This window comes from Psittacula echo, assembly GCF_963264785.1.
Source record: "Psittacula echo genome assembly, chromosome: Z".
Lineage (NCBI taxonomy): Eukaryota > Metazoa > Chordata > Aves > Psittaciformes > Psittacidae > Psittacula > Psittacula echo.
Window position 1 is genome coordinate 85238131 of NC_137742.1, and position 13844 is coordinate 85251974.

A 13844-nucleotide genomic window follows, 5' to 3' on the forward strand; every position below is an offset into this window, starting at 1 on the left:
ATGGAGACAGCGGAGAAGGAGTGCGGAGCCCTCGGCGGCCTCTTCCAAGCCATCATCAATGACATGAAGGTACGGACTCCCCCCTCCTCCGCCGCCCCGTTCCGTGGCAGCGCTTCCCCCGCGCCCCCAAACACCTTCGCCCGGGCTTTGCTATGCAGCACCGAGGTGGGGGTCGCGGACCAGGGTTGGGTATCGGAGCCCCACACCAGCCACACATCGGGTGTCGGAGCCTGGCGCTGCGTGTGCTGGAGCCCCACGTCAGCCCCACACTGGGCATCCGCGCCCCGCAGTGGGCATCGGAGCCCGTGCTGAGGACCGCAGCCTCACATTAGCCCCGTATCCATCACCGGGTATCGGAGCTCTGTGCTGGGGATGGCAGCCCTTCATCAGCCCTGTATCCATTATCGGGTGTTTGAACCCCACATTGGGCGTCGGGATCCCACATCGGGTGTCGGGCCAGAGCCCCACATCAGCCCCATATTGAGCATCGGGCCCTATCCTGGGCATTGCAGCCACATACCAAAGCCCCATGTTGGGAATCTCAACCCTGTATCCATTCCTGGGTATCGGGCCCCTGTGTTGGCTATCAAACTAGGCACCGCTGCCCCATGCCAAGTACTGCTGCCCCACATCGGGCATCTTGATGTTCCCGCTCCCCAGCTTGAATTCCTGCAGGACCCACTGAGGTTTGCACCAATGGATCAAAAAGGTCCCTTGGCTCCTCCATCTCCTTTCCCAGCCCGGGGAGGGGATGTCACCTCCACCCTCTGTGGGAGCAGGATGGGGCCAGGTTTCAAGAGAGCCTTTTTTTTTTTTTTTTACTTTTATGTCCAAAAGGAAAATAAATAATAAATACGGGGGGGGGGGGGGGGGGCATTTTTGCCTGGGGGATGAGCGGGGAGGAGGGACCAGCCAGGTTTCATGGGGGGGGGAGGGGGGTGTGTGTGTGCTGAAATTCCTGCTGCCAGCCCCAGCAGTGCAGTATGGCCCGTCATTTTTGGGGATGCAAAAGCTCTCTTCCTTCTCCTCCTCCTCCTCTTCCTCTCTTCTCAATGCAGCCCAGTCCAGACAATGCTGTCATTGCCAAAGCGGGGGGGGGGGGGGGTGGATGATAAAAAACATAAAAGCCTCACTGAGAAGGAGATTAACCCTTTTGAGGGACGGCCGTGGCTCCATGGGGCTGGACCATGGATCAGGGCTGGGAGAAAAGCCCTTGAGAGAGGAAGTCCTGGCTCACCCCGGGGTGCTGGTGGGAAAGGGTGCTGGCGTGCTCAGCCCCTCCAAATGCCTTCAGCCCCGATGAGCCCCACAGCCCCAGGGGGGAGCAGAGGCAGCCCGTGCCTCAGTTTCCCCATTCCCCTGCTGGAGCTCTGGAGGGGATGAGCCTGCCTGAAGCTGTTGCCAGAGCCACGCAGTGACGTGCCCAGCCCCACTGGGATGTGGTTGGGTGGTTGTGCCACGAGCCCCTAACAGGCATGCCGGAGGAAACCAGGCTGGATTCATTTCCACACCATTTTTAGGTGGGAAACATGAAAGAAAAGCAAATGAAAAGGAATAAAAAAAACCCCTTAGGTGCCACTGGCTGAGTGCTGGTAGCACCTAGGGATGCACTGTCTCCATCTCCCAGCCACATGTGTGCCCTGGTACAGGTGCTGTGGGATGGGGAAGAGCCCCGTACCCAAAGAGCTGGTGGCACTGAGCAGAATGTTGAGGTTCTGTGGCCAGTCCCCTTGCACTGGACATGAGGGCAAAAGGACCTTATTTTGGTGGCCGGTGGCTTTTTCAGCACCCATGGGCCTGCGCTGGGGAGGGCTCAGGCAGAGAAGCCGGGTGGCGCTCCCCAAGCTTGCTTCGTTCTTGTCACTCTTCCAGCAAGCTTAGCATCCTTGGGTGACCTTGGCATGACCTTGTCCCTGTTGTCCTCATCCCCATCCTCCTCCTGCTCAGTATCCCAGGGTACTGGGACATCACAACCTGTACCTGCATTAGGGGTGACCCTTCGCTCGCCCTGCCCAGGGTGTCCAGGGGCTGGTGGCCCTGGGATGGTGGCAGTCCTGGGGACTCACAGCTGAGCCAGGGCGCTGCCACAAGTGGCACATGAAGTGATGACTTCAGCTCCCTTCTTCACTGACTCATGAGAAAACTGGGGCTTTCATGGTCCCCGAAAACCAAGTGTGGGCTGGTCCCATGCCCCTTTTGATGCAAACTCTGTCCCCAAAATCTGGTCACCCACATCCTGCAAAGCCAGCTCTGGTGGCTGCCCCAGGGGCATTTGGATGTCCACACCACTGTCATCAGATGGTGGCACTGGGGAGGAACCAGGATGGTGGCACTGGGATGACAGCACCGGGACTGACCTCACTAGGATGGCAGCACCAGCATGGCCTTGGCGGGATGGTGGCTCCAGGACAGGCCTAACTGGGATGGCAGCACTAGGACATGCCTTGCTGGGATGGCATCGGGATGGCCTCAGTGGGATGGTGGCACCAGAGCTGGCACTGGGATGGCATCACCAAGACAGCACCAGGATTAACCTCACCAGGACCACACTGACTGGCCTTACTAGGATGGTGGCACTATGGTGGCCTCTCCATATGGCAGCACCAAGATTAGCCTTGCTAGGATAGCACCAGGACTGGCCTTACTGGGATGGCACTGGAGCTGGCTTTACTGGGACTGGCACCAGGATGGTCTTGCTGGGGCTAGCATCTCCAAGACACCGCTGAGACTGGTCTTACTGGGACTGGCCTCACTGTGACAGCACGGAGATGCCCTTGCTGAGATGGTCTCACTGAACAGCTCGCCTCCTGCCCCATTGGTCCTCATGAGCTCAGGGTGCCAGAGACGGGCTACCAGCTGTGGGGCTGGAGCCCTCCCTGATGGTGATTGTGGCCATCACTGCTTTGGGGGAGGCCAAGGTGCTGGAAGGCTCTGCTCTGGGCCTGGCCAGGATCCCAGATCTTGCCTGTGCATCAGCTCCTGTCCTCCTCCCAGATTTCCAAACCCATAAGCTGCTCTGATCCTTTTGAGGAACAGATCACTCATAATCCTGACGTCTTCATGGTCTCCACAATGTTCATGGCCAGACTGGAAAGGAAAAACAGAAAGGGAAAATGAGTTGTGCTCAGCCTTTATTAGCCATCAGAGAAGCTACACCTCGCCAGCCACAGCCCATTTCTCTATAATGGTGAAGGTAAAGAGGTTCAGGAGGGCAAGAGGCTCCAGCTCTCACTGTCACCTTCCCTCCTTGCAGAGCTCCTACCCCGTCTGGGAGGACTTCAACTCTAAGGCCACCAAGCTGCACTCCCAGCTCAGGTGAGTGACTGGGAAGGACACAGGACACGGATTCCCCCCATCCCCATGGGCACATCCTGGGGTGCCCAGCACCTGCTGAGCTCCCCCCTTGCTCTCTCCTCCCAGGACCACAGTGCTGGCCGCAGTTGCCTTCCTGGATGCCTTCCAGAAAGTGGCCGACATGGCCACCAACACCCGAGGTAGGGTCCTCCTGCCATGGGGTGGGTGTCCCGGAGCTTGGCCGGGCAGGGGGACAGGTGATGAGTGTCCCCCATAGGGGGTCCCCTGCCCATGTGGGTTGGGTGTGCTTCAAGCAGCAGCTCCACTATCCATGGAGACATGTCCAGCCTGTCTCCATATGAGGAGGAGCATCCTCTAGGAAGCAGGGTGGGAAAGATGGGCTGCAGCTGAAGCTGGCCTCTGAGCGATTTAGCTGTACCTTCTAGTGGGGCTGATTTGCTCTGGGGGAGACTTGGGGTGGCACAGCGCCACACCATGGTCCCCTGCACCCATCTCTGCCCCGCTGGGATGCACCGAGGGCTGGGCCACCCTCCTGGTGTCCCTTTGTCACCAGGTGGGGTGGGGGGGGGTCCTGGCTGCTCCAGGGGGCTCCAGGGAAGGGGAATTATATGGAGGGAGATGTAGAAGCCCACTGCTTCAGGGACAAACCCCAATCCACCGGGGAGGCGGGCCCTCCATGCTCTATGGGGTGGGGGGCTGGACCCCTGCGCCCTCTCCAGGTGCCTGCTGACGATGAGGAGCCACTTCCCACCGTTTGGCTTCTGCCAAGCAGATGGTCCCGGGCTGGTTTGCAAACTGGCGGCATCCAGGCCATCTGGAGCTGCGCGAGGAGGAGGAGGAGGAGGAGGCAGCAGCTTGAGCTGGGATCAGCTTTGCCTCCAAACCTACTAGCCTACTGCACCGGGGGGATTAGTGCTCCCCAGGTCCCCTCCAGCCCAGGCACTGACAGCAAGTGGGGGACACAGGGGGGGATGCTGGGGACAGTGTCACGGTGACACCCTGTAGTGCTGCACTGGGTGGTGGCATCTCGGGGACATCCCTGCTATTTTTGAAGCTGTAGGAGGCAGAGCATTGGCGTGGGGAAACTGAGGCAGGGCTGGAGGCCGCACATGTGATGGGCAGCACATGGGAGAATCAGATTAGGAGCAGCAGGAGCCGGGATAAGAACATTAAGACCTGGATTAGGAGAACACCGCAGCACAAGAGAAGGCCCTTAGCCCGCGGGCTCCCCCGTTCCCATAGACTCAGGGGTGCCCAAAACTCCTGCAAAGGATGGGACATATGTCTGGAGGTTTTCGGGGGCAGAGAAAGTCCAAACGTCACTTCTCAGTTTACACCCAAGGGTTTGAGATTGCAGTTTTTTCCCGGGCTTTGGCAGCAACACTGCCACCATGTGGCCATCCTTAGGCTTCAGAGTTAACAGTGATTTCACCTGGAAAGGATGCCCCTGCGTTCAGTCGCTGGCAGATACCCCTCCCGGGGAGCTCTGATTCCTTCTTTATCTGTTCTGATAGTGCCTGGAGGTGAGGGACATGGCTGGGTGCCTGGCACTGGTCTGGGGACAGAAGCTGGTCCCAGAGCTGTTTGCTCCCTGCCAGTTTCTCGTTCCGTGTCTAGCAGTGGTACCTCACCTCCTACCTTCCCTGGCCCCCCCAGTGCCAAATTTGAGACAAACCAGGAGCAGGTTTTCATTTCAAAGTCACAGGATGGGATATTTCATGCTTTATTGGATGCTGATTTTTTGATTTAGTGGATTATGAGGGAGAAAGCAAGCCACCTCGACCCAAAGTGTTCCCAGAGCCCAGTGTATCCCAGCACTGGTCATCCCCACTGCAAGCCACTCTGCTCCCAGTATTGAAACTGGTCTGTGACTGGTGTAGGGGTCTCCCCTGCCCCTCATCAGCAATGTTTTGGTCCTCCCAAGGTGCCACGAGGGACATTGGCTCCGCGCTGACTCGCATGTGCATGCGGCACCGCAGCATCGAGGCCAAGCTCCGGCAGTTCACCAAGTAAGCGGGCCCAGGGCATGGGTAACACGAGTTGGCCAGGCTCAGCCCTCCCTCAGGACATGCTGGATGCTGGCTGGACCTGGAACAGGGGGTATGGTTCCCCCTCTCCAGCTCCAGTGCTCTTCCACACTCTCTGCTTCTCTCTCTCTCTGCTCCAGCGCCCTCATGGAGAGCCTGATAAACCCATTGCAGGACAGGATTGAGGACTGGAAGAAAACTGCCAACCAGCTGGACAAGGACCATGCGAAAGGTAGGATCTGTGCTGGTGGGGGCCTGTCTGGTCAGCATGGGGGGCTCTCCTCTGACAGCCCCTCTGTGCCAACAGAGTACAAGCGAGCCCGCCACGAGATCAAGAAGAAATCCTCCGACACCCTCAAGCTCCAGAAAAAGGCTCGCAAAGGTGAGGGGGCCTCCTGGGGTGGGGGTACCCCCACCAGCCCCTCCACAGCACCCAAAGCCAGGGTGAGCATCCCAGATGCAGCACCCTGGCTGCCAGCTGGGGGTGGGCACTAGGGGGTCCCGCTGCCCCCCTGCAGAATAGGGGGTGCTGGCATGGCCCGGGAGGGTGGGGGAGAGATGGGGGCCCTTGGCCTCTTTTCACACGTTTTCTCTGTCTCCTCTCTTCCCTCCCCTCCACATCCTTCCTGTAGAGCTACTTGGTAAGTGAACTGCAGCCCCCCTATTCCAGTCCCTTCTCTGCTTCCTCATCTGCTCCCCCCATTGGTGTCCTTGGGGCCGGGTCTCCATCCGTCCATCCATCCATCTGTCTGTCTCACCATCCACTCCCTGTGTTCCCCCTGCCCTGCTTTTAGCTTAGCTTGCCCTCCACATCCCAGAGTGATGCCAGCCCACTGTGGTGGCACCTCAGCAAGTCCACTGGTTTCAAGCACCAGGGAAGGGGACAGGGTGACAGAGGAGCCTCCTTCTGGGGCTGCCGTGGAGTGAGGGTGCTCCTGAACCCTCCTGGGATATGGGCACAAGGGGACCTGTGGCACCCACTGGGATGTGAGGATGGGGTGATGTCTCCCAGCTGGACCTGGGGGGTGTCCTTGGCTTGGCTATGGGATCCCCAGCAGGTTGGGGGGTGCCAGGGGAGCCCGGCGTTGATGGTACCACATCTCGCAGGGAAGGGGGACCTGCAGCCCCAGCTGGACAATGCGCTGCAGGATGTCAATGACATGTATCTGCTGCTGGAGGAGACAGAGAAGCAGGCGGTGCGCAAAGCCCTCATTGAGGAGCGGGGTCGCTTCTGCACCTTCATCACCTTCCTGCAGCCCGTGGTGGTGAGCACAGGGGTACAGGAGGGGCTGGTTTTGAGTGTTGCTGCCCAGTGAGTGCTGAAGCTCTCCCTTGTCTGGCCACAGAATGGGGAGCTCACCATGCTGGGGGAGATCACCCATCTGCAGGGCATCATCGAGGACCTGGTGGTGCTCACTGCCGAGCCCCACAAGCTGCCCCCTGCCAGTGAGCAGGTCAGTGTGGAGAGACTGGGGGAGACAGCAGCGAGGAAGCATCTTTGGGAGGCTTAAACCCCATCCTTCCTGCAGGTGATCAAGGACTTGAAGGGCTCTGACTACAGCTGGTCCTACCAGACCCCCCCATCCTCACCCAGCAGCTCCAGCTCCCGCAAGTCCAGCATGTGCAGGTATGGTGGGGTAGGCTCTAGCCCACTTCGTTAACCCCAGGGGAGTAATGATGCTTATGGCCTTTGGGGATGTTCATGAAGTGCATGTCCACCTCCACATGTCCATCTGGCCAGTGTGGAGGAAACAGGATGGGTGTGGTGTCGTGGCTGGTGGGGCATCCATTCTCTGGGTTTTGGGGGATGATGTGAGCTGAGCAGGGAGGGTCTGGAAGCAAATATGTCACCTTTGCCAGCTGTACCCTGCCACTGGGGGACCCCAGGAGAGAAACGAACGTCCCATGAGGACCCTGTGCCTCATTTTCCCCAGGTCGAGTGAGGGGCAGCTGGGTTTGCTGCCTGGGGACCCTGCCACTTCCGAACCTCTGTCTTAAATTCTCTTTTCCTTCCTTTGTGCTCTGCACCGGCATGTCCCTGACCTCGCGGTGCACCCCCAGCAGCGTTAGCAGTGCCAAGGGTGGCGTGGCATGGCCCGGCGGGGCTCAGACCTGCTCACCCAGTTCCACCTATCGCTACCGCAGCCTGGCGCAGCCGCCTGCAGCCACCACCCGCCTCTCCAGCGTCTCTTCCCACGACTCTGGCTTCATCTCCCAGGACGCTGCTTACTCCAAACCGCCTTCCCCCATGCCCTTGGACATCACCAGCCAGGTACGGGAGAAGGTCAGAGCTGCCCACTCCTGTGCCTCAGTTTCCCTTTCTGCTGGGTGCAGCACAAGGGGCCAGTGCAGAGGTGATGGGACCTCAGGCGTGTTTGCAGCTGCACTGGCATCACAGGAGATTAATATTGAGAATATCAGAGATGCCTGTCCTGCTTAGGGATGCAACAGACCACACTGCAGAGAAACCCCATCTGTGACCCAGCCCCCAGGGATGGTGCACAGGTATTCCCTGAGGGGACAGGGTATTTCCCTCTCACCCCAGCCCCATAATACCCAGTTTGTGCCAGTCCCCCATCAGGCAGCATGGAGCAAAGCTTCCCATCATCTTGCATCCTCCCCAGTGCCAAGGATACTCCAGGACCCCCAGCACCCTTGGGAACTGCAAATCCTAGTGCTAGCTGTGCCACCTGACTGCCTTGCACTGCCAGCACTGCCTGCCTGCACTAACCTGGCATCTTCAACCTGGCAAGAGCTCCTGGGGATCCCAAAATGACCACTGGCTCCATGGAGCTTGGCGTGAGCAGGGGAAGGGCTTGAGCTGAGTATCCCGTACCTGCTGCTGGGTCAGATCCTGCTCTGCTGCCATAGGGGAGGTGGCCTTGGTTGGCTGGGGAAGCTGTGGGTGCTTCTCTAACCTGGGCCATAGCTCTGGCTGTGCTTCCTAACCACCTCTTCTCTCCCACTCTGATCACCGCTTGGCGCACAGAAGTCCTCCAGTTCAGCATCCTCGGAGGCCTCTGAAACCTGCCAGTCAGTCAGCGAGTGCAGCTCCCCCACCTCGGTTAGTTCTTGCTACACCACACCTTGTGGGGTTCGGTCTCCAGATCCCCCCTGTGGGGCAGAGCATCCTGGGTAGCACACGTGGCTGGGGGGACACATTGGTGTATGCCCCTTCCCACCCTGCCCCGCTTTTGGTTCGCAGTCACAGTTTCACCAGCATCACCCCATGCCTTGGCTATTGCAGGACTGGTCCAAGGCCAGCCCCTATGACCAGCCGGTGGTCCCAACGCTGCAGCGGCGCAAGGACCGCGTGGAGCACCTGCGGGAAGCCGAGATGGGCTTACCCACCGGTGGGTACCCTGGTGTCGTTAGTGAGGATGCTCCCAGACCCCGGATGTCCCCAGCTACCATTGCTGCCAAGGTACTTGCTCCGTTCGGGACAGCACAGAGGTAGTGGGCTTTTGAGGGGCTCCCAAGAGAGGAACCAGGATGCTGATGGTGTCCCATTGTCCCCACAGCATGGGGAGGAGGTGTCCCCTGCCGCCAGTGACCTGGCCATGGTCTTGACAAGGGGGCTGAGCCTGGAGCACCAGAAAAGCAGCCGGGACTCTCTGCAGTACTCCAGTGGCTACAGCACACAGACCACAACCCCGTCCTGCTCTGAAGACACCATCCCTTCCCAAGGTATCCGGCAAGGGCACCCAGGGCCACCCAAAATGACACCCGGAACTTGGAAGGGGACAGCACATGGTTTGGTGATCCTGGGGTACATCTGTGTGTACTGGGTGTCATAGCATCAGGCTGGGTCACTTCACACAGGGGCTGGTGGGTGAAGATTTAATGGGGGGGGGTGAGGTTCAATGTGTGGCACAAACATCATGCCACGCCATAACTACAGTTTCACCTGGTTATTTGGGTGTCAGTTGGGTCTTGATGGCTACAGTTGTGCCAAGCAGTGCAGTAACAGGTAGCATCACAGCAGGGTGATGGTTTGAGATGACTTGTTTGTGCCTGCAGTTGAGTACAGGTGGAGACAGTGGCAGATGGTGGGTGTTGGCAGTGGAGGTGACAGTTGGAAATCGAGTAACCACAGGGATCTTGTGGCATGGTGGTGGCTGAGCCGATTGTGGGCATGTGCTGGTTGGCTGTGATTATGTTGTGATGGCAGTGGTTGGGGTGGTTGTGATGGTGATGGTTGGGTTTGACTACAGCCATGTGGTGGAGATAGTTGAGGCCAGTTGTGATGATCGTGGCTGTTTGTTTGTGACCATGTTAGGATGACAGCACCAGGAGCTGGTTGTGATTGCATTGCAATGGTGACAGTTGAGTTTGGTTGTGATCTCAGTGTGGATGGTTGGGGTAATTATGGTTGCCCTATACTCGTGATGATTGAGTTTGATGATGATGATGATTGGGTTTGATTGTGGTTGCCCTGAGATGATGATGGTTGGGTTTGATGATGATGATGGTTGGGTTTGATGGTGGTTGCCCTGCAATGGTGATGGTTTTATGGTCAGCATGTTGTGCCACCAGTGGCTGGGACAAAAGCAGTGATTGTGTTGCAGTTCATGGCAGCTGAGTTTGGTTGTGGTTGTGTTGAGATGGTGATAGTTGGGGCTGGCTGTGATAGCATTGTGAAGACGGTGGTTGGGCTTGGCAATGCCACCATCCACCTGGCCACACTGACTACACTGCCTCCTCCCCAGGCTCTGACTACGACTGCTACTCGGTGAACGGCGATGTGGAGTGTGATCCCCAGAGTGACTTTGACAAGTCCTCCACCATCCCTCGCAACAGCAACATCGCCCAGAACTACCGGCGGATGATCCAGACCAAGCGTCCTGCCTCCACTGCCGGGCTGCCCAGTGGCACCAACCTCCCAGCCGGCACCACCCCAGGGGTGGCCACCATCCGCCGCACACCCTCCACCAAACCTTCTGTCCGCCGTACCCTCTCCAATGCTGGCCCCATCCCCATCCGACCCCCAATTGTCCCTGTGAAGACCCCCACAGTGCCCGACTCCCCTGGCTACACCGGCCCCACGCGGGTGGGCAGTGAAGAGTGCGTCTTCTACACTGATGACTCCTCGCTGAACCCCCTGGATTTTGCCAAAGCTTCGCCCAAGAGGCTGAGCCTTCCCAACACCGCCTGGGGCAGTGGGGCCATGGAGATCTCTGTCTACCCCGGGGCCAGCCAGCACCTCTCTGCTGAGGAAGAAGAGGACCAACAGTTGGCTGCCAACCGGCACAGCTTGGTGGAGAAGATTGGCGAGCTGGTGGCTGGCGCACATGCCCTGGGTGAAGGCCAGTTCCCCTTCCCCACCGCCCTTGCAGGGTCTGGCCCCAGCGAGGAGACCCCTGCACCCCCCCCGGCAGCCTCCATGGACCCCCCGGCTGAAGACATGCTGGTGGCCATCCGGCGCGGGGTCCGTCTCCGCAGGACGGTCACCAATGACCGGTCGGCCCCGCGGATATCGTGAGGATATGTGCCCACTGAGGCCAATGGACCCCCTCCGGGGCACCCGCTGCGCCTCCCGGGACCCCCCCATCGGCACCTGCTGCTCCTCCTCACTGCCTTGCTTCCTGCTCCTCTGTCTCTTCCCTCCCTCCCCTCGGCCCTTTCCTTTCTTTGCATTTTTCCCTTGCTTGTTCTCTCTTGGGCTCTTTTCTGACTCTCATTTTCTTCTTTTATCTTCTTTATTTTTTTCTTCTTTTCTCTTTGTCTCTTCTTATTCTTCTCTTACTTGTCTCTTCCTCTTTTGCTCTTTTTCTGTTTTCTTCTTTTCTCTTTTCCTCCTTTCTTCTTCTCCTCCTTTCCTCCTCCTCTCCTCCTCCTCTCCTCCTCCTCTCCTCCTCCTCTCCTCCTCCTTTCCTCTCCTCCTCCTCTCCTCCTCCTTTCCTCTCCTCCTCTCCTCCTCCTCTCCTCCTCCTCTCCTCCTCCTCTCCTCCTCCTCTCCTCCTCCTCTCCTCCTCCTTTCCTCCTCCTCTCCTCCTCCTCTCCTCCTCCTCTCCTCCTCCTCTCCTCCTCCTTTCCTCTCCTCCTCTCCTCCTCCTCTCCTCCTCCTCTCCTCCTCCTCTCCTCCTCCTTTCCTCTCCTCCTCCTCTCCTCCTCCTCTCCTCCTCCTCTCCTTCTCCTCTCCTCCTCCTCTCCTCCTCCTTTCCTCCTCCTCTCCTCCTCCTTTCCTCCTCCTTTCCTCCTCCTCTCCTCCTCCTTTCCTCCTCTCCTCCTCTCCTCCTCCTCTCCTCCTTTCCTCCTCCTTTCCTCCTTTCCTCCTCCTTTCCTCCTCCTTTCCTCCTCCTCTCCTCCTCCTTTCCTCCTCCTTTCCTCCTCCTTTCCTCCTCCTTTCCTCCTCCTTTCCTCCTCCTTTCCTCCTCCTTTCCTCCTCCTTTCCTCCTCCTTTCCTCCTCCTCTCCTTCTCCTCTCCTCCTCCTCTCCTCCTCCTCTCCTCCTCCTTTCCTCCTCCTCTCCTCCTCCTCTCTTCCTCGTCTCTTCTCCTCCTCCTCTTTTCTCCCTTCCCTCTCCCTTCCCTGTCCCTTTCCTCTCCCTTCCCTCTCCCTTCCCTCTCCCTTCCCTCTCCCCTCCCTCTCCCCTTCCTCTCCCCTTCCTCTCCCTTCCCTCTCCCCTCCCTCTCCCCTTCCCTCTTCTTTTTTCTTCTTTTCCTCCTCTTCTCTTCTTTTTCCTCCTCCTTTCCTCTTTTTTTCTTCTCTTTTTTTCCTCCTTTTTTCCTATTTGTTCCCTTTCCTTTTCCTCTCCTTTGTTTTTCCCTTTTCTCCTCTCTTTTCCTTTTATCCTCTCTCTTTTTCTCTCCTCTCCCTGTTTTCTTCCCTTCCTTCCCTGGACACAGGCGGGTGCCCCAGCCCCAGAGCCACTGGGGCCACGGCAGGAGCAGCACCAGGAGCAGGGGAGGCTTGTCCCTGTCCCAGTCCCATTTTGAGGGGGCAGAAGCAGCAGGGAGGGGGCTGAGGGGGGATGTGTGAAAGGGTAGGGGGACAGCGGGGGATAGGCACTACAGCCCCTCCAATTTGGGGGGACACCAGGACACAGCTGGAGATGCCAAACCTCCTCTTTCCCCCCCCCAAAGATCACTGGGGACCCCCCCACACCCTCTCCCTCTCCCTCAGCACCCACAGACCCTGTGCAGGGTCCTGCTGGGGGAGCTCTGGGGGGAAGGGGGGGGTTCACCCAGACCCCCCCAAAAGCAAAGCAGTTGGAGGAAAGCACAACCCCCCAGGCCCCGCTGTACATAGTCCCTGACTCCCCCCTGTCTGTCGCGTCGCAGCCCCCTTTTCCCTCCCTTAGGAATATCTATTTAGTTCCCACACACACCCCCAACTTCTCCTGCCCAGAACCGCTGATGCCAAGTGAGAAATGTTTGGGTTTGGGGGAGGGCGGGAGGGAAGTCTCTTGTTTTGTACAGAAAACACAATTCCTTGGAAAGATAAAAAACCGAGCTGTCTTTCGACTGAAGTAACTTTTCTGGTGCTGTTGTTAACTTTGTCCTTTCTCTTTTTTTTCTTTTTTTAATTTATTTCCCCTCTGTGTTCCTGCCTCTGCTGCCGCTTCCCCTTTCCCCATCCCTCCTACAGGTTTCTTTCTCTTTCTTTCATTCCCTCTTTTCTTTTAGTTGGGGATTTTTTTCGTGGTAATTCCCCTCTTTTCCACCCCTTTCCCCCCCCCCCCGATTTCCATAGTCACTGCTACAAGTAACGAATGCACTGTGAAGATTCCAGTATTAATAAAGGTTGTACTGTAATTAATAGCCTCACCTGCAGTCCTGTGGTACCCTGGGTCGTGGGAGATAAGGGAGGAAAGTCCCATCAGCCCTTTGCAGTGCCCTTGGTTAAGGGGAAGTGGGTGCTTTGAGGTGTGATGGGATGAGACATGCACATGGTCAGGATGATGGAGAAGAGAAGCTGTGTGGAAACCTCATAGCAGCCTTCCAGTATCTGAAGGGGACCTACAAGGGTGTCAGAGAGGGACTCTTCATCAAGAACTGTAGCAACAGGACAAGGGGTGATGGGTTTAAACTGAAACAGGGGAAGTTCAGGTTAGATATAAGGAAGTTCTTCTTTTATTCTTAGAAGATACATCCTCCTTCTTCTATCCTTCCTCACCTCTTGTGAGGGTGCTGAGGCTCTGGCACAGGTTGCCCAGAGAAGCTGTGGATGCCCCATCCCTGGCAGTGTTCAAGGCCAGGTTGGATGGGGCTTGGAGCAACCTGGTCTAGTGAAAGGTGTCCCTGCCTGTGGCAGGGAGTTGGAACTGGATGAGCTTTAAGGTCCCTTCCAGCCCAAACCAGTCTGGGATTCTTTGATGGGCGGCCACCTGAGAATGCTGAAGAGCATCCCCCTGCCCCAGATTCCCAGGAAAGTGGGTGCAGGCGGTGTCCCCACAACCACCTCCACCCATCCCGGCAGCACCCGCTTTGCACCTCCCAGATTACAGAGGCCTGTTGCCAAACCCTGCTGCTGCGGCACAACTGCTGCAGTGAGTGAGGGG

The 13844-nt window shown here is 58.0% G+C and overlaps 1 protein-coding gene across 1 annotated transcript; it reads left to right on the forward strand.

Moving 5' to 3' along the window:
* On the forward strand, positions 1 to 11307 carry MTSS2 (MTSS I-BAR domain containing 2; the record flags this gene model as incomplete). Its single annotated transcript, XM_080637562.1, has 14 exons — positions 1 to 69; positions 3254 to 3315; positions 3421 to 3494; positions 5240 to 5324; positions 5483 to 5574; positions 5650 to 5724; positions 6441 to 6607; positions 6689 to 6796; positions 6872 to 6969; positions 7404 to 7614; positions 8332 to 8406; positions 8590 to 8766; positions 8864 to 9029; positions 10052 to 11307. 14 exons carry the CDS (start codon positions 1 to 3, stop codon positions 10822 to 10824), a joined length of 2232 nt encoding a protein of 743 aa, XP_080493688.1. The 3' UTR covers positions 10825 to 11307.
* Between the last annotated feature and the right edge of the window lie 2537 nt (positions 11308 to 13844).